The 17,978-nt window shown below is 42.9% G+C and overlaps 1 protein-coding gene across 33 annotated transcripts in view; it reads left to right on the top strand.

Annotated features, from left to right (window-relative positions):
* The window catches only part of SORBS1 (sorbin and SH3 domain containing 1), a 121,530-nt gene that overhangs the window by 91,753 nt on the left and 11,799 nt on the right, over positions 1-17,978 (top strand). For 21 of the 33 annotated variants that reach the window (XM_042779499.1, XM_042779502.1, XM_042779500.1 and 18 more), the window contains 11 exons: positions 446-547; positions 1,894-1,943; positions 4,797-4,972; positions 6,562-8,082; positions 8,816-8,901; positions 10,440-10,607; positions 12,055-12,101; positions 13,416-13,530; positions 13,636-13,761; positions 14,798-14,992; positions 16,883-17,611. In XM_042779499.1, the coding sequence (XP_042635433.1) occupies positions 446-547; positions 1,894-1,943; positions 4,797-4,972; positions 6,562-8,082; positions 8,816-8,901; positions 10,440-10,607; positions 12,055-12,101; positions 13,416-13,530; positions 13,636-13,761; positions 14,798-14,992; positions 16,883-17,611 (3,315 nt within the window). The remainder of the gene's footprint in view (positions 1-445; positions 548-1,893; positions 1,944-4,796; positions 4,973-6,561; positions 8,083-8,815; positions 8,902-10,439; positions 10,608-12,054; positions 12,102-13,415; positions 13,531-13,635; positions 13,762-14,797; positions 14,993-16,882; positions 17,612-17,978) is intronic. The other 12 variants (XM_042779498.1, XM_042779493.1, XM_042779489.1 and 9 more) reach the window with 6 other exon arrangements.

Below are 17,978 nucleotides of genomic sequence, written 5' to 3'. Positions count from 1 at the left end.
TTAATTGGGCTTGAACTCATTAGCCTAACAATTAAGTAGCTAGTAAATTGATTTAATAAACAATTCTTAAATCATAATCAGCCATAATTTAGAGTGGTTGTTTTGCTATCTTGACTTGCAATGATAATTATACTAACAGCATATTGCATATTATTACAGTATCTTTTTGTTTTCCTTTACAGGTGGGTTTTATAACTTTATGGTTTGTAGAAATAGATTCTAGCAGGCCTGTGCATCTCTTGATTTTAATGTTAATTGCCTTAAACTATTTCCTCTATGATGATTGAAACATGATTAATTGCTAGTGATTTTCTGTGTATTCCAAGCCACCTTCCTCTTTTTTCGATTAAAAAGGCTCTCTTTTTTTTTTTCAAAATTAACATTCCTTTGGTTTCCCCTAACCCTAAGCATTGTTTTCCCATTCTTCTTCTCCTTCTTTAACCAGAGTGATCTAGAAAAAGATCTCTACCTCTACCAGACTGAGTTAGAGGCAGATTTAGAAAAAATGGAGAAGCTTTATAAAGCACCACATAAAAAGCCACAGAAGGTATTTCCTATTCTTTTCATGCTGCCAATCCCCGTTTCCAAACTCTGCTCTAATCTATTCACTGCTGGATGATTATTAAATGAGGTTGGGATAAATAATGGTTCTGAGCGTTCTGACTGCATGGCTTGCTGTGTCGCTGTCAGAAATAATAGAATGTGATGCTGAGAATCCAGCTTGAAATCCATTTCAGATACAGTGATTTCCTGTCTCACCCCACCACCACGTTCGCATTCAGCTGCCCCCACCCCCATCCCAGTCCCCGTTTCAGGTTTAGAGTTCAGTGTCTGCAAAAAAAACCCTCTCTATTTTTCACATGAATAGGCAGCAGCAGCAATCAGCTTAAAATTCTTGGTTGGCGTGTCACGTCATCATCTCGTGCCTTTCAAGCGTGTTGCCATCTACTCTCCCTTCATACAAACCCCGCTCTCTGCTTGGAGCTCACGCCTACCCAAGATTTTGGATATTCCGGAGAGATTTTACACAATTTTCCTTATGCTGCACCTTGCCTTGGCCTTCTAGGGCAGGTCAGCTGCTGCTGCTGCTTCGAGGGTATGCAGGACTTGAACCATGAAATGATACATTAATTGGTAACACGCCATTTTTGCTTTTTTTTCTCTGTTGCTGATTTTTTTTGAAGCTGCGGCATTTCACCAGGACTTGGAAAAGCTGCATTTTTCAAACCCAATATTTGATTTTTCTTCCTAGATAGAAATCCTCACATAGATGGGGGGGATATGAAATAGAGAATTGCTTCTAAAATTGCCTTCAATTTTTAAATAACGTGTCTAAGAAGTGTTAGATGGATTTAAAGCAAGCGGCTAAGAACTGGCTTTTGCTATTGAACCTGTGCAGCTGGCATTGCTTCTCTTAAGTAAGGAAACCGAACTGAAACGTCGCTTTTCTTTTTAGAGCTTTGATATTTTTTGAACGCTGAGGAATGTATTGTGCTGCAGAAATGTAATACACCTTTAAAGCAAAGGCGGGCAGTGACCGGTTGGGGGAAAGCTTGGGGAAATAATTATGAGCATGTGTCTCCTGGTCATGGCCCAGCTGGTTATCTCTTCTTGCTTTTGGCTTTATTCACAATGACTCATTTGCAGACAAAAGAATAGGCACTGCGAAAAGGCATCGGCTGTGCTAAAAACCTGTCACTGCCCTGAAGGAACTCACGAAAATTGTTGCTTTTCTGCAAAGACATTGACAGCTTAAATTGCATTTAGATTTAAACCTCAATGTCTCCTATAGGCTAATATTGAAGCAATAGATGGAAAATTACTTAAGCAAGCCTTTTCTTTCTCCTCACGTGTAAGTGCATATCAATGACTCTATTGTTTGGACTTTTGCAGAATACAGGAGGTGCTGCTCCTCTGGAAACTTCCACAGACCATTCTTCCTAGTAAGTTTTTCATTTGCTTGTTAATGTCTCTTTTACAATCTGAGGTCATGTCAGATAGGGTGTTGGGCATTGGAAATGCTTTGGCTTTTTGGGGGTATGGATATAGACAAATACATGTATCATAAGAATTAATGTGTGCTTCAGGTGAGTCCTGGTACATTGTCTGCTTTTTGATCCAGTATGAGTTTTGAAGTGATTCCATGAGTCTAAATAAGATTTGCTGATTGTGCTTGGCAGTGGCTTTAAAAAAACAACAGACCTTTAACTTCATCTGATGAATTTTGCAAATCTACTGTATCTTCATGCAAGTAACGTTACTGTTGGAATACACAAAAATTGTTTGTTACACGTGTGATAGATTAGCTGCTGCTAGGTATTCCATGTAACATGCCCCAGATCAGATGGATGCAGTTGATGAAAGGCAGTAATTTTCCATCCTACAGGAAGGGAACAGTGCTAGGGGTAACAATATTTCTCAAAGATCTGTTGGGCACTACTTTTTCAGTGGAATATGTAACGAACAGTATATTCTGTGTAAATGAGTTGTACATGGACTTGATTTGTTTTAGAAGAGAACACACACACACAAAATCCAGAGCAAGATGCTGAGCTATGTTGAGTTACTTGAGCCATCCTGAATTATTTGAGCCACAGAGCCAGCCCCTACTGTGAGCCTGCTGCTCCTTATAATTGTACTGAATACCTGATGTCCGTAGGCACAGTGATCCCCTTTATGAGGATGGTTTGTTTAAAAAGGCAGGTTCTCCTCCAGATGTCCATTAATACCATGTGTGTTCACTGCCCCTCTGGGTGCCTTAGAGGTCTCCTGTACTTCTCTCAACAGAGTCTCCTTCTGTCTGTGTTCATTCTGCTGGGAAATCCACACAACTGCTGCAACTGTTTTGTTTTGGTGGGAAGAGAGCAATAAAATAAATTGAAATCTCAGATTAGCATAAATATCTTATATTTGCAAGCAACTTGTAAGGTTTCTGCTCATGGCAGCACTATCTGTACCACACAAAGCATTCAGGAATGCCATTGGAGAGGAAACAAGCTGAGTATGCTGGGAATGGGACATGAGTGAGGTCCAGTGGAGTTGCACATTCTTCCTTGCCCTGCCATTAGAGAGCAGAGAGAAGAGATAGCTGGAGTTTATTGTTTTGAGGGTTTTTTTGGCAGTGTTGCTCTCCCTTCATTCACCTGATGTTGCAGGCTGCTTTGGCTCTAATATAGTACTGCTTGCTGGCCTGAATAATGGAGCAGCTAGTAAAGAGATTCTGCCAAATGCCTCCTCTATCTCCCCCAGGTTTAGTCTCAAATGAGGATTGTTTTAACCCTTTGGTTTTTAACAACTAGTGTAGCAACTAATCTCAGGGCAGTCATTTATTCCCTGCAGCAACTGGCTGGGTTTCCTCAGGTAGCTGACAAAGAGATGCACTCTTTATCCAAGAGATAACCTTGATAAACAATAGCTTTGTAGCTATGGGTCTGTGTGAACATTGTCTAGGTTGAAAAACTGACGGTATTCCTTTTCTCTTTTGTGGTACTTTTCATGAGCTTTTTCTCCAGAAAGTAATCTGTGGGACTGCATATGACTTGGCTTTCCTTGTCCGGAAACTAAAGTCATCTTTGTGATCCAGACATTGTGTAATTCCACCTCCATAGCCAGTCCTCTGATATGTTTAAAGCTTTCTCTTTACCCTAGAAGTACAGCCTACAGTACTATCCAAAATAAACAGATACATGTACAAATTTATCCACAGCAAACAGATTTAACAAAAAACATTTCCAAATTCTCATAAATTTGAATCACTCTTGTACCTCAGAATGTCAAGTATTTCTATTAATTGGAAAATCTGTGTATTTTCATTTTTTTCAAATTTTGAAGCAGTCGTGCTTTGGCCCCAGAATAGCTTTGTGTAAGACTCCATCTTATTCTGAAGAACCTGGTTAAGCATGAGAACCGGTATCAGATTAGCTTACCTTTTAAGAAAACAGTCTGCCTAATTGCTTAGTAATAAATGGAAAGGCCATTTATATCATGGCATTGTCAGTTTTTCTTTTAGAGATAAAACAGGGAAATCTAGAAATCAGATGTCTGAGCATACTTGTGCTTAGGTTCATGACTAGAAAAGGGATTTGCAATAAATTTCCAGTCTTTAAAAACCTAAGAAATTAAAACTGTACTAATTTTAGCATTCTGTTTATATATATGCATGGTAGATCTAGAGTGCAGGATTTTTTATTCCCTGTAGTAGAAGCCTCTGGCTTCTGTGTGTGCATTTGGGAATTTCTCTGGCAATTAAAACAGTATAGAATCTATAGCCCTTTACTATTGTTTCTCTGCACAGTCCCTCACCAATGGGCTTCAGAAGTTGCTCAGGGAATCTTGAGCAATAGTGTGGACTGGGAGGCTGAACTGGGTGAGATGAACTCCTGAGCAGCTGTGCTTTGTAAGCATGGGACAGGCATGGCTAGTGTTTAAGGAGAGAGAGCTGGAAGGTTTGGTGTACTTCCAGCTAGCCAATGAATTTCATTGTGTCTGCAAAGAAATCTTACGTCAGCTCTGGGACTGTTATCTCATCTGTAAAATAGAGCAGTGCTTTCCTGCTGCTCGTTTCCGGGGGGATTAAGACTGGAGAGTTCCCTCAAGTGGAGGATACTTTGGTAGTGCCGACACTGTTGTGCACTACAGCAGTGCAGAACACTATTGCATAACCCCTTCATCAGCATCAGTTCTTCATACACAGTCTATTCTGCGTTCACAAGTGTGGCTTTCTCTTACTTTACTGAAGCTCTCAGCAAACAGGTGTGACCTCCTGGTGTCCCTCTCCCTTTTTTTGTGTATTCCAGCTCCACTTATTCACCCAACTACCATGCAGTGAAGAGGGAGTCAGAGCTACCTCTGGGGGACCCTGCTGCCTTGGAGAATGAAAGGCAGATTTACAAGAGTGTGCTGGAAGGTGGAGATATCCCATTCCAGGGGCTGAGTGGTCTCAAGCGACCTTCGAGCTCTGCTTCCACAAAAGGTGGGTGGTTAGAACACCGTTCTCTTCTCTGTTCTCTGTCAAAAGCCAGGTGATATGGGCAAACTGCTGCAAGGTTTAGAGTCCTACTCAAGCCACTTGAGATTTATGCTGTCCTTCCTCTTTGCCATCCCCAGTGTTCCCTCCTTTTTTCTCTCAGACCACAATGGCCAATATTTTTAATGATACCTTTAACTGATACAGGTTCCTCTTCTCTAGAGAGACCAGCTCCCTCCATTCAGCACCTCAGCCACAGCCCACACCCTCATGTTCTTCTTCAAGGCTGCTTAGGCTGGCCTTGCTATCCATCTGCTCCCACTTCTTGCCATTTTAGAGCCCTTCCCTGCCTTTTCTGTTCTTCCCACAGCAGTATCTCAGCAGGCCACACCAGTCTGCTGGCCTGGCTACCCTGGTGTAGCTGGTGCCCTGTGCTCCACAGCCTCCTGCCTGCCAGAAGTGTGCAGAGAATGCACTGACACTGAACTTGCTAACACTGAACCAGCAATTGCTGGCTGAACTAGCCCTGCAGGCTCCAGGAATGTGAGCCAGAAGAGATCAGTGTCCTCCTCTTCCCTCCCCTTTTTGCAGACTCTCAAAAAGAGACAAGGAAGAGCATGATTCCCATCAGGGAATTGTACTGGGGAATGTATCTCAGAGCCAATTTCAACCTAAAAATGGCTTGAGATGAGGAGAGGACTGGAGAAGGAATGTACTGGGTTTCTGAACTGCTCTCCCTAAAAATAGTACATCATACCAAAAAGGTCTCTCTGTCTCCATCTTCCAGCTGTTTTTCAGCATTTCAGGCCTGTAGGGCAGGGAATCAAATTGGATCTGAACAAAAAAATCTGTTCAAACAGTTCCCCAAACTGCAATTGGACCTGAATGGTTATTTTGACATTTGAATTTGAACTTAAATCAGAAATAGACCTAAAAACTGCAGTCTAAGCTGAAACCAAACTGAATCCTATAAAAAAAAAATAAGTCCTGATCTAACCTCTTGAATTTTAAAGCACCTCTGGCCAACCACATTGTCTGAAGGACACTCAGCTTATTCCTAGTATGGGAAATCTCTAAGCAGGCATCTCTTGGGCAAGGTCAGCTGATGTGGTGCACTTGTGCTAGCACAGTCAGCCTCTGACTGTTTTCTCCCTCCCAGGAATAAACTGTTTGGCAGGCACTGTGGTGAGACCATAGTAGGTGTGATTGCAGGCTTGGTATTAAGCCATTTTTGCAATGTTAGTGTCTCTGCATTCTTGCTGACACCCTGATCCTGCCCAGAGTCCACCTAGCTTTTTCCATGGTGCCACAGCTTCCCTGGAAGCTCACGATGCTTAGCACTTTTTAGGAGGGTATCTTAAAAGTGCTCCAGATTTGCTTCTTGCCAAGCCTCTCATTTTAGAAACATTAGCAGCACTCACCTATTCCTGTAAGCGTGGCTTGTTTTGCAGTTTCTTCCTGCTTTTCTTTGTTTTGGAATTTTGTTTCTTTAAGGTGCATTTTATGAAATCCAAGCATGTTCTTTCTCCTTTCTCAATAGCTTTCTAGCACTTAAGCTAACAGGTTGTATTTATTTTATTCTGCATGCTTACCAGTGGATCGTAAAGGTGGGAATGCTCATATGACTGCACCCTCTTCAGTTAATAGCCGAACCTTTAGCACTAGTCATACCGGTATGTTAGGTCACGCATGTAAACATAAGAAGCCCTTGTCAGCTGCCAAAGCCTGCATTACTGAAATCCTCCCTTCCAAATTCAAACCCAAACTAGCAGCTCCAGCTGTTCTTGTGCAGGACAAGACGGGTATCTTGCTGTCTCATGAGAAAGCTCAAAGCTGCGAAAACCTTCGTAGCTCCACTGCCTTGTTTGATAATAAAAAGGCTTTCATGGTAGACATAGGGGAAAGCATAGAAAACGTCTTGATGAAGTCTAAGCAAGAGTATGCCATCAAATCTGGCAGTACCATGAGCCTGCAGGAGTATGGCACCAACTCTAGGAAAGGCTACCTGTTCACTGCCTCCAGGAAGAGTGGGGTGGAGTTCACAACACTCTATAAAGACATGCATCAGATCAACAGGTCCAGGATCCATTTGGACACAGTCTCCTCCTGCAGCGTGAAGGATATTGCATCTCAGTTTGAGAGTGAAGCCAAGGATAGGATGGAGCACAGCCTTAGTCGAGAGGATTCAGAGCAGATCCCCAAAGACACCGTTTCCTCCCGTATCAGTGCCTTTGAGCAACTGATCCAGAGATCCCGATCAATGCCCTCACTTGACTTTTCCATTGGGCAAACCAAACCCACCACTTCTCTTCAGTCTAAAATTTGCCTGAGTGCTGCATACTCTGCAGAGATTCTTCTGGATTTGTCAAAAGCACACCAAGAAGAGAAGGATGTTCCCAGCTTTGCAGATAAATCCTCCCACTCCTGCAGCAACGTGGAGGACACAGCTTCGGATGTCAGTGATGTCATCCCTATGGACGCACTTTCAGCTTGCACTGATGAGATAGATCTTCTCTCAAATGCCTCCAATGACAGTGGCAGCAGCAGCAGCAACCTGAATGGGCCTCAGAAGCATAAAATCAACAGATGCAAAGGCACATGCCCAGCTTCCTACACCAGGTTCACTACCATCCGAAGGCATGAACAGCAGCAGGCCTCCAGGAATCCTGATTCCAAAGGGGATTTCTATGGGGACAGGCACATGCTACCCAGAAATGTGTACCTAATGAGCCCACTCCCATTCCGATTGAAAAAGCCCTTCCAACACAAATCCTGCAGAACTCCGCCCCCAGACTGCCTGGCCAGCCTGGCAGTGCCCAGCCCTGAGAACCCAGATGACCCCATACAGCTGCAGGGGAGTGTAGGAAACAAGAGCCACCACTCCCAGCACCCAGCTTGCTCCAGAAGCGGGCCGCTTGCTCCCAGGCGCCTGTCCTCCTTTGACATTGTGGAGAGGCTTAGCTACTTCCCCACCATGGGATCTAACCGGGATAGCTTCGTGGGCCGGGCTGACACTCCTGACTCCTTAAACAATGGGAACCCTGTTTCATATGCCCTCTACCACAGCCTGGACACAAACAACAACCCGCAAAGTGAACTTGGGACGTACCTAGGAGGTGGTTTTTGTGTTCTTTACCGGTGTCCCTTTATCTGTCTTCTTTCTTCCATTCTCCTCCTCTTTTCTTCCACAACCCCTGCATTTTTACATCCCACCTTCACACCGCCTCTCTGGTTTTTTCCCCCTAATGTGTCTAATGTCCTTTTGCGTGTCTTGCTGAGCAGTTTTGTTCAGGGCTTGTTAACAGCTGCACTTCTGAGAAACGATTTCCGCTGCATTTCTAATCACATCAGGTTCAGTTTATTGCTCAAGCAGCTCTGGGGATGCAAGAATCTCAACATGAGATATTTCTAGTCCTGTATCATTTACACACATGGGAATTATAAACCAAACCCAGATGATTTGCTTTAAGGAGTAGTTTCTCAAGGTCTAGTTGTGTGTGTGCGTGTGTGTGTGTGTGTGTATTAAACTTTTCTCAACAGTAAAATGCCAAATCATACTTTGATGGCAGTGAATCTTTTTCTTCACAAAGTCCTTCTATGTCTTTACTCTTTCCTGTATCATTATTTTCTCCCTGTTCTTGGATCTTTGTTGACATGTACAGCCCAAAAGGGAAAAAAATGAAAATGGATTAATTTTCAACATCTGATTGGCAATTTGGTCAATGGCAATTGAGAATCCTTACTGTCATAATGGAAACAAATTGTTTAAAAAATATCTATTTTTTTCCTTTCTGGTTATGCTACATAAATCCATGTGTATTTTAACTTCCTTATGTTGTTTTGAAGTAGATTCAGAATCACCAAGGCATTTTGCACCAGTTGATTACATGGAAACTCCAGAAGAAATTCTCCGCAGGCGGCATGATGATAAAGAGGTAATGCCCTCCTTTATGGCCTTATAACAGTGGTAGCAGCTCCACATTCAGGAAATAGAGCATTCAGCCTTACATAAGGACAGCTTGTATGTCCATGGCTATGTGTCCTGGAAGTTAGAGTAACAGTAACTAGTATGTTTTACTTTCAATACTCTCTGCCACTGATTTGGTGTATAATGTGTATAGTCCAGTTCAGCTTGTTTCTAATAAACCTGCTAGTTCTTATCAATTGCAAAATTACATATAGGGGTTCAAAGTAATATAAAAAGGTTGGAAGTATATGTGAGAAGTGGTACAACACCATACTACTTGCAGAAAAAGATTGGTAATCTGTAATTGTTCTTCATGCAAGCCACTTGAGTCAGTATTAATCAAGCTGGTAAAAACCCTATTTTTCCTGTGGGAGTCCTCAAGTTTTGAATAGCAAGTGTAAGATGTTTTAAGCTATCAGAAAGTGGTAACCTTTCTCCCAGTGCAAACTAGAATTCTTTATGGTGTCTGAAATTGTTGTCAACAGAATGTAGCAGTCGTTTTTGAAATGGCTGGGTAATAGTGGGACAAGCTGAAATAATAGGAAAGCCACATACACTTTTCAGCACTAAGTGTATTCAAGCTGATTTAAAGAAGTTATAAAGTGCTTGCTTTCCTGGAAGATGGAATTAATTTCCTCTGACTGGGGGAAAAAAAGTTTTGCTTTTAGTGTTAACTTTCTGGGTTCAGGTAATGTTTATCTATGCTTTTAAATAGGTAAAACCTGCTCTTAGTCCCTGTGTGAAAAATAGTTTTTTGCTGTCTTGTCCTGTGGAAGTTAGTAATTCCCCCACTTCCAAAATTTAGCGTGAAAAAACCTGAATTCAGAAAGACTTTCTGGTTTCAAATTAGCTAGGACACAGCTGAACTCTTCAGCCTACAGTCAGCCCCAGAAGGTGGAAGAATCCTTCTGTGCATATACACAAGAATGCATGTTTCCATTTAATATGCCAGAGACTTTAGAAATCCAGAATAATTCTTAGGTGTTTATTTATATTACCAGATGTGTTACATGAGCCCAAAAGAAGTATGGGAGAATCTGAATGTGGTTAGGCTCTCTCCCAAGCTCCTTGCAAGGCTTAGGAGAAGTTGGTGCCTCAGAGGCTGATTGAGGTCTCTTGGAAGTCAATGAGAGATATGTCTTTTTGGTTGAAGGGGGTTTGGATCAGGTCTCTGCATTATCAACAATCTTCTCAGAAGTTCCTAAGACCTGCCCAAAACTTAGAAAAAACTTAGAAAAAACTTAGAAAAACTCGTCATTGACTTCCATCAGCTTTGGATCAGATCCTCTGTATGAGCTAGATTTCAGTTATGCCATAATGATGATGTACCTTCTGTGTTTGTAAAACAAAAGGGTATTATTTAGTTAGTAGAAACAATATTTGATACTGAACTGTAAAGCTCCAGCTATTTGCAGGGACCTCAGGAATCTTAAGTCACATTTATGGCAGCTTTTGAATGCCTCTAACTAAATGATTTACTGCCCATTTTATGCAATTTTATGGCAGAAACTTTTAGAGGACCAGAGACGGCTTAAACGTGAGCAAGAAGAAGCTGATATTGCCGCTAGAAGGCACACAGGGGTTATTCCAACGCACCATCAGTTTATCACTAATGAACGATTTGGGGACCTCCTAAATGTAGACGATACAGCAAAGAGGAAATCTGGGTCAGAGGTCTGTTTTAGTTACCTCAGTCTGCTGCTTGACCCAAAGCAATAATTGCCTCTCACAATGTTGTGCTTTAGGCCGACATTAGCTCTTCAGAGAATGTCGTTTGTTGTTTTTTTTGGTTTTTTTTTTCCCACCTTCCCCTTTCCCATTCTGGCTTCATTTAGATCTGCTTTGACTTTTATGCCTGGTAAATTAATTGATATCTCTATACCAAGCTGCATATATTAAAGCATGCCTGCTGAGAATTGCTGGTGCACACCTGTGATGCATGCCTTTAAATATCAGCTACTTTGGTCAATCAAAGGCGTTCTACATCTTCTGCATCATATTGCTACATTGTCTTCTTGTCTGTGCCTTATGCTTAGAAACTTCATGTCTTGTTGATCCTGGCCATGCGGCTGTCACATAAGGTTTTTTTTGGAAATATATTATTTCTTCTCTTGAAATATGCTTAATGTCCTTTAGAAACAATCAGAAAAAAATCTCTGCATGTTTTACTGCATACAACCTGGTTGGACTTTCTGGAAGAGACAAAGGAGGAGGTACATATTTTTCCATGAGCCCAAGGCACTTTTCTGGACGGCAGGGTGTTATGGCCAGATGCCTTTCCTGCCTCCCATGGATTGCTGCTGGGCTCTTGACAGCAGCTCTGTTTCCTCAGAGGGGCTGCACTGCAGGGTGGGTGAGGTGCTCACTGTGTGGATGGAGTACACCTGTCTGCCCTTTAGTTTCAAATGCTCTGCAGCCTCATCAATGTGACTGCTTTGTATTTTATGCTCTGTTACCAAAATAACTTTAAAATTGTCTGAATATTTTGTGGCCATTAGAAAATCAGTCAAGTAAACTTTTAGGGCCCAGGCCTGCTGTCAACATGCATTTTGGTTCTATTAGCAACTGAAGACGTTTTTTAAAAATATGTGCCTAATTTATTCATATTTCCTCTTTACCTTTGTCTCTTTCCTACCAATTGATACAGAGTACAATAGGTCACATTGCAGTATTCAGCAGGGCCAGGTAATACTAAGAGCCTCATCAAATAATATCCTACTGTTTTTCCGAGCTAGTATATTTTGCTTTTCCATTCAAATGTCAAGAGAAATTTGGTCCTGGAGCCCCAGTAACTGTAGTTACTGGAGCAGCTTTCATTCATCAGAGTTAGTCACATTAAAAGTTGACTGCTGTTAAATCCATTTCCTGTAGAGCTCGTAATTACTGCTGTGCCAGAAGTTGGCACTTTGTGTCCTGATGGAGATGCCCACCCAGCATATTTGGACTGTGATACCAGTTGCACGCAAGCTTGTAGCGGAATACCTGCATTCAATGTCCTCCCCATGCTAATCTTAGCTGTAGAAGAGTTTGGGTAGTTTTCCTCAGAAGAGGGTTGAAAACCTAAGTATTATTTTAATATATTGATTTTCCTTTTTTTTTTTTTTTTTATTTAACTCTCCAGATGAGACCTGCTAGAGCCAAGTTTGACTTTAAAGCACAGACACTAAAGTGAGTACAGCCTGCTGTTCCTACCTGGAGTGTTTCTCCTCTGCTTTTTCCCCTAGGATGCAGCATTTTTTTAGTGTCATGTAATTGGATTCACGTTTTAGGTTGTCTTTCCAGTTCTCAGAGCAAAGTTATCCATAGGAAGGCAGGGAAAAGTAATATGAGCCTTGCAGGTCACAGCATCTAAAGGATCTTTAGGAAAATGTCATCTTTCTCAGTGCATCTCTATCCCACAAGATTTTTAGGACAAACCTACGTTCTTTACTGCAACAAGTGAGTGCTCTGCCTTGTGGGTAGGTGAAGCCACAGGAGAGGAACAAAAGGGATATCCTTTTCACTGTGCAAAGGATAGCCCATGGGCAGAAGTTAAACAGATGCCTAACTTTAAGCATGTGGGCCCCTGATTCGTCATTTTCCTGATTCAGGGCATAGATGTGTACAGAGTGGTCACTGCTCTCCTGGCATCTATAGATACAGCAGATGTTTCAGATACCACTGTTGTACCCTCAAGCCCTTTTGTGGTGCTTTGGGTGAATTCCATGGCACTACTTGTTCTTTTTTGGGAAGACTGCTGTGAAGAGAAGGCCTCGAAAGCCTCTCTCTCAACATGAGCCTGGATAAGCTTTCATTTTAACATTGCTGTACCAGGGTGCCAGAGAAAAGTAAAGCAGAGCTTGTAAAAATCGTCTTAGAAAAGGCTGTGTTGTTTATTTTCCTCTGGGGACCCAAGTAGTAAGTTTATGAGCCTAGTACAAGCTGGCCACAGTTCTTCAAGCTGCAGACATTCATAATTTTAGCACTGCTGTGGATTGAAATTCCAATTTTTAGCCCAGTTGAGGTCAGTGATTGCACAATCACAGGCTGACGGTCAGTGTAATCATTATGGGATCAACTTTGCCATGTGAGTATGTTAATCTAATCAGCAAACTAGCTCCGATTAAAATCATGTGTCTCTTTGGAAGGCGCTTGTGACATGACTGTTTCAAAACAGGAATTGAGGGCTGCTCATCATATCCAACGTGGAAAGTAGCCAGTGTCATATTTGGCTTGAGCTTGACCCCATTGCTTCTGGAGAGTTTGTGGTTATTAGGGCCCTCACAGGCCAATTTTTTTTGACAGAATGCCCAAAGAACAAGAGGTCTTTCACATCACAATGTGAACAGAGTAATCCTCAACATTTAGCTTGTGCTTTGGGTGGAGGATGATGTGTATCAACATGCTGATGCACACCTTAGTGCCTAGGGATTGCTGGACAGAAAAAGAACACGTCTGTTCTTCTCCAGTGAAGTTCTGATAGAGTGCTTGTGTTGTTAACAGGGAACTTCCTCTGCAAAAAGGAGATATTGTTTACATTTACAAGCAGATTGACCAGAACTGGCTCGAAGGTGAACACCATGGCAGAGTTGGCATCTTCCCACGATCATACATAGAGGTAGCTGCTTTCCTTGCAGGTGTTCTCTTTGTCCACTCCCTTCCTGCCAGACACCAGTTTATGGGCTTTGTGTATGAGACTTTGCTGATTGTTTGTTCATTCTAGCTCCTTCCACCAGCTGAGAAGGCTCAACCCAAAAAACCATTACCATTGCAAGTATTGGAATACGGAGATGCTATTGCTAAGTTCAACTTCAATGGGGATACCCAAGTGGAAATGTCCTTCAGGAAGGTAGGACTTCCGTTGTGTTGATGAATTGAATCCAGACATGATGATGATTTGTAGCACTAGTAACTTGAAATTTCCAGATGAAAGTTCCAATAAAATGAACTCTGTATTCAGGAAGGGTTCCTCCTCTTCACCCGTGTTTTTAATCCACAGTCTTGTGTAGTGCATAGCAATTTTTGTTGCAGGTAGGCTAAATAAGAACTGCCAATTGTTTCTTTAGGTTGTTGAGCTGAGAAGTTACTTTAAACACAAGTGCTGGAAACCTGGCTCTGCAAGGCAAATTAGATACTTGGTGACAGGTCTCTCCAGGTTGATTAGATTCAGTGGCACACACAGTTACGTGATAGTGGCAATTTAGAAAAGAAGGAAAATGGATTCACCTTCCCCATAATGCAAGCCAAATCCTTGAGCAAGCCAGGTTTTGTGGTATTGAAGTGACTGGCTAGACCTGACTGCAGAGTGAAGGTGTGGGAACGGGTTGTGTAATGGCTGTTCAGAGCAAAGTCAGCCATATTTAGATGAAGTAGCAGAATTTCTCCATTTCAACCAGCTTTCTGTTTTGATGCTCAGATTAGATCTTCTCTGTCTTCTCTTTTAATTGTATGTGAAGGTGAGGCTTGCAGTGTGTATTAAGGATCTGGAAGTCAGTTTGTCAGCAAAGCTGGAGACACCATAGAGAGACCTAGGTTAAACTACAGACCTGTGCATATTTTCTGTACACCTCATACACCTGAGAATCTCATGGTCAGCCTGAAACTGCTGGTTTCCATTTTTAGCTGGCTTTAGCAAGTAGACTCTTGAAAATGTGAGCATAACTGAGTCTGCAGACAGACCAAGTAAGCACTAGAAGATCTGCAATTTTTTCTTTCTCTGAACTGAAAAACATAATTCCCACCCAGAGTTTAGGGTTAGGATAATTAGAAGTAGGCTGAGAACCACCAATTATTTTAGGTCAGCTGCACCAAGATTAAAAATGTAATCTGCTTTGGAATGATGAAACATGCTAAAATCAGAGCTACATTGCTGTTCCTTCCCACAGGGTGAAAGGATCACGTTGATTCGGCGCGTGGATGAGAACTGGTATGAAGGAAGGATCTCTGGCACCAGTCGCCAAGGCATCTTCCCCGTCACTTACGTGGAGGTTCTCAAACGGCCGGTGGTCAAGAACGCCATTGACTATCCTGACCCACCAGTGTCCCTCTCCCCCAGCCGCAGCATGACCGCTTCACCACAGGTACTGCCACTAGGTGCAGCCAGGTTCAACACCTTGCAAAACAGTGGGATATTGCCATTCTTGTGCAAGAAGCAATAGCTGAAAGCAAGCTGTATTTAAGTCTAGAATTTGTTGCCATAAAGCCTCCTCCCTGCAGTAAGCTGCAACTGAAGGAAAAGGTGATGTTTCATTTACCGGAAAGGTTAATGAACGGATCATTTGGGGATTTGGAGACTCAGCTTTTTATCTCTGATACGTAGCTTGAACCCAGGCCAGGTTGAAAGGGCTGCAGTTCACAGCCATGTGATTAAATTTCACTGCCAGAGATTGAATGAATTAGTGATCCAGCTTCTCCTGATTATGTGTTTACACTTCACACACCTTTACATTGATGAGGGGAATTTTATATTAGAAGTGTCATCATCTGTAAGGTTTTAAGAAGTGCTGTAGTTTGTAAGTCATTATATTGATCCCAGTCAGCTTGAATTAAGCTGTATAGCTGCTCCTGTAGGATCTGACTCATTTTCAATGTTTTTGGAGACAGGGTCAAGAGAACAGCCTGTATTATTTGAAACTGCTGCTAAATGAATTCATATTTTGAGAGCAGGTCAGTCTGGGATCTTCCATGAATATTAGATTCACTATAAACCATACTGCAGTTCAAAGCAGAAATCAAAATGGCAGCAGGTAATTATCTGGGAATACCAGAATGTTTGCCATGGCAAACTTATCAGGGAAATAGTGAGTCTCTAAATCCCTTCATTTTGCTCCCATCCTGCAAATACTCATGCCACAGGAAGGTCAGCATACATGTCTGGGTCATAGCCACAAGGTTCTGGTGCATCTCCCTCTCAACCAGGGGACTAAAACAAGGTCAAGACTGCAAAGAGCATAAGTGAAGAATTGGGCTTGGGAGGAAGGGATATATGGTACAGAAAGAATAGGAAAAAAAATGCCATGACTCATGTCTGTCTGGATCTTTCCTAAAAGGAGTGGTCTTAGTCTTAGCCACTGTGTAAAGAGGAAAAACTCCTTGCTTATTTGGGATTCTCAAAGTGGACATTAGCTGAGCTTTTCTGTGAGCTTGGCAGCCTCTCCATAGCTATGGCCTATCTTCCACAAGCTCCCTGCAAGCTTCTCCCTTTGATGGAAGGGATCATATCCACTGTTTTTTAGTTTCCTTTGCAATTCTTTTGATTCCTCCCCTACAAAGTCAGTACTCCCCTCTAGTTTTTTGCCTGACTTGGCTGAGGACTGAGAAACAGTCTGACCAGTGCTAATGTAGCTGTTATCACTGATGATGCTGGTGGTAAAAGCTAAAGGCAGGACTTGGTAGTGTGTTCTGCCCTTATAAACACAGGACTGTTTTAATGACCTGAAGAGCACATAGCCACAACTGGCTTTTTTGATCCCTTTCTCCTGTGCAGCTTCTGCAATGCCTGTTTCCTGAGGAGCAGGCATTGCTCATGCTAGAGTTGGGTAAAGTCAAAGTTCATTGCAGCAGTGAATTCTGGCTGGATCCACAGTGTGAGTTGCTGGGACCCCAGCTTTTGCTTCCAGGCCAGTCAAATGATGCATTCTGCCATCATGATGGTGGCTTCAACTGCTCCCTGAGGGACTTAGGGCTTATGGTAAGAAGTCAGAAGCCACAAGGTGTTTTGTGTCTGGAATCCTGGCAAAGGCTGGAGGAAGGTATTAGCAGCATAGATACAGGCTGGACTCTGTGGTTGGAGTAGCTGTGGACAGCATATTCTCCAGCACAGCATCCATAGAAAGCTTATGCACGTGGTCACAGATCTGCTTCTTTCCACACTTGCTCTCTCTCCTTTTACTTTTGCTTGGTTTTGTATTTCCTTTATTATTTTTTTGTTCATTTCTTTCTTTTTCTCTCCTACTTTTGTCTCCTTCAAGTCTCCCAGCTCTGAGCTGCTTCATACTCCAACTCCTCCGCCTTTGCCTTTTGCGCGCCGCGCTTTGTCTCCAGAGGTGCAGGCGGTCACATCCGAGTGGATTGCTCTGACCGTGGGGGTGTCTCCCAGCACCACTCCTGCCATAACTCCTCCATTGCCTCCTCCGCCTGAAGCCTCCCTCTCTCACACTGACTATCTCTCGCCTTCTGCTGCAGCCAGCCCTTCCCCCACAGTCAGCCTCCACCATTCTCATCTCTCTGGCTCCTCGACTCCCAGGTCCATTAAATCCCCTTTGCCCTCTTCCTCATCCAGACCTCAGTCCTCTGCCCGCAGTTTCTACCAGGCCACTCCACAAAATGAAGAAAAGTTTGTTGAATCCCCTTCTCCCAGCGTGACTTACTCTAACTCCTCTCACTGGGCAGTGGAGAGCCCTGAAAGCATCCTCGCAGAGCAGCGTGACACCACTGCCAGCCAAGCCTGGCTCCAAAAGACAGGAGAGGGCAGCAGCCACGCTGAGCAGAGTGCTCATGCTGTCCCCAAGATCTCTGTTGAGCGCTGCCTGAAACCATCCCAGCTAGACATGCGTGCGAGCCCAGAAAGGAGACCTGTGGGTTCCTCTGAGGACAACCAGTTGTGTCAGGAGCTAATGGCTATTGTTCAGGGAGGTAAAACAGAGAAAAGAGACATGAGGAAAGGTGATACGGGAAGGTTTCAAAGCGGGGAAAAGAAGGTACTTCTGCATGTGTGTGTGCTGCTCTGAATTGCTGATTTTGTTTAACTGGTGGGTCAAGGTTTGTGCTGCTCTGCTGGCAAAGCAGAGCCAGTGGTTGCCACATGTCATTTTGATGATCCTAAGACGTTTTTTCAGGGGTCACTAGTGGCATTCACTTGATAGCAGATCAAAAAGTTTTGGAAGAGGGCTCAAGAGCAGTGTAGAGAAAATTATTTTAGAATAGATGACCCAGGACTGACACAATCAGTCACATCTAATGAGGTGATTTTCCCAGACAGTGGCTATTACCAGATGTATCACATGAAAGCATCACACAGGCCCTCACAGGCAATTTCTTGCTAATCAAAGATTTTACAGTGTGCAG

This window comes from Catharus ustulatus, chromosome 8, assembly GCF_009819885.2.
Source record: "Catharus ustulatus isolate bCatUst1 chromosome 8, bCatUst1.pri.v2, whole genome shotgun sequence".
In the NCBI taxonomy this organism is placed as follows: Eukaryota; Metazoa; Chordata; class Aves; order Passeriformes; family Turdidae; genus Catharus; species Catharus ustulatus.
This window is presented reverse-complemented; position numbering and strand designations above follow the sequence as displayed.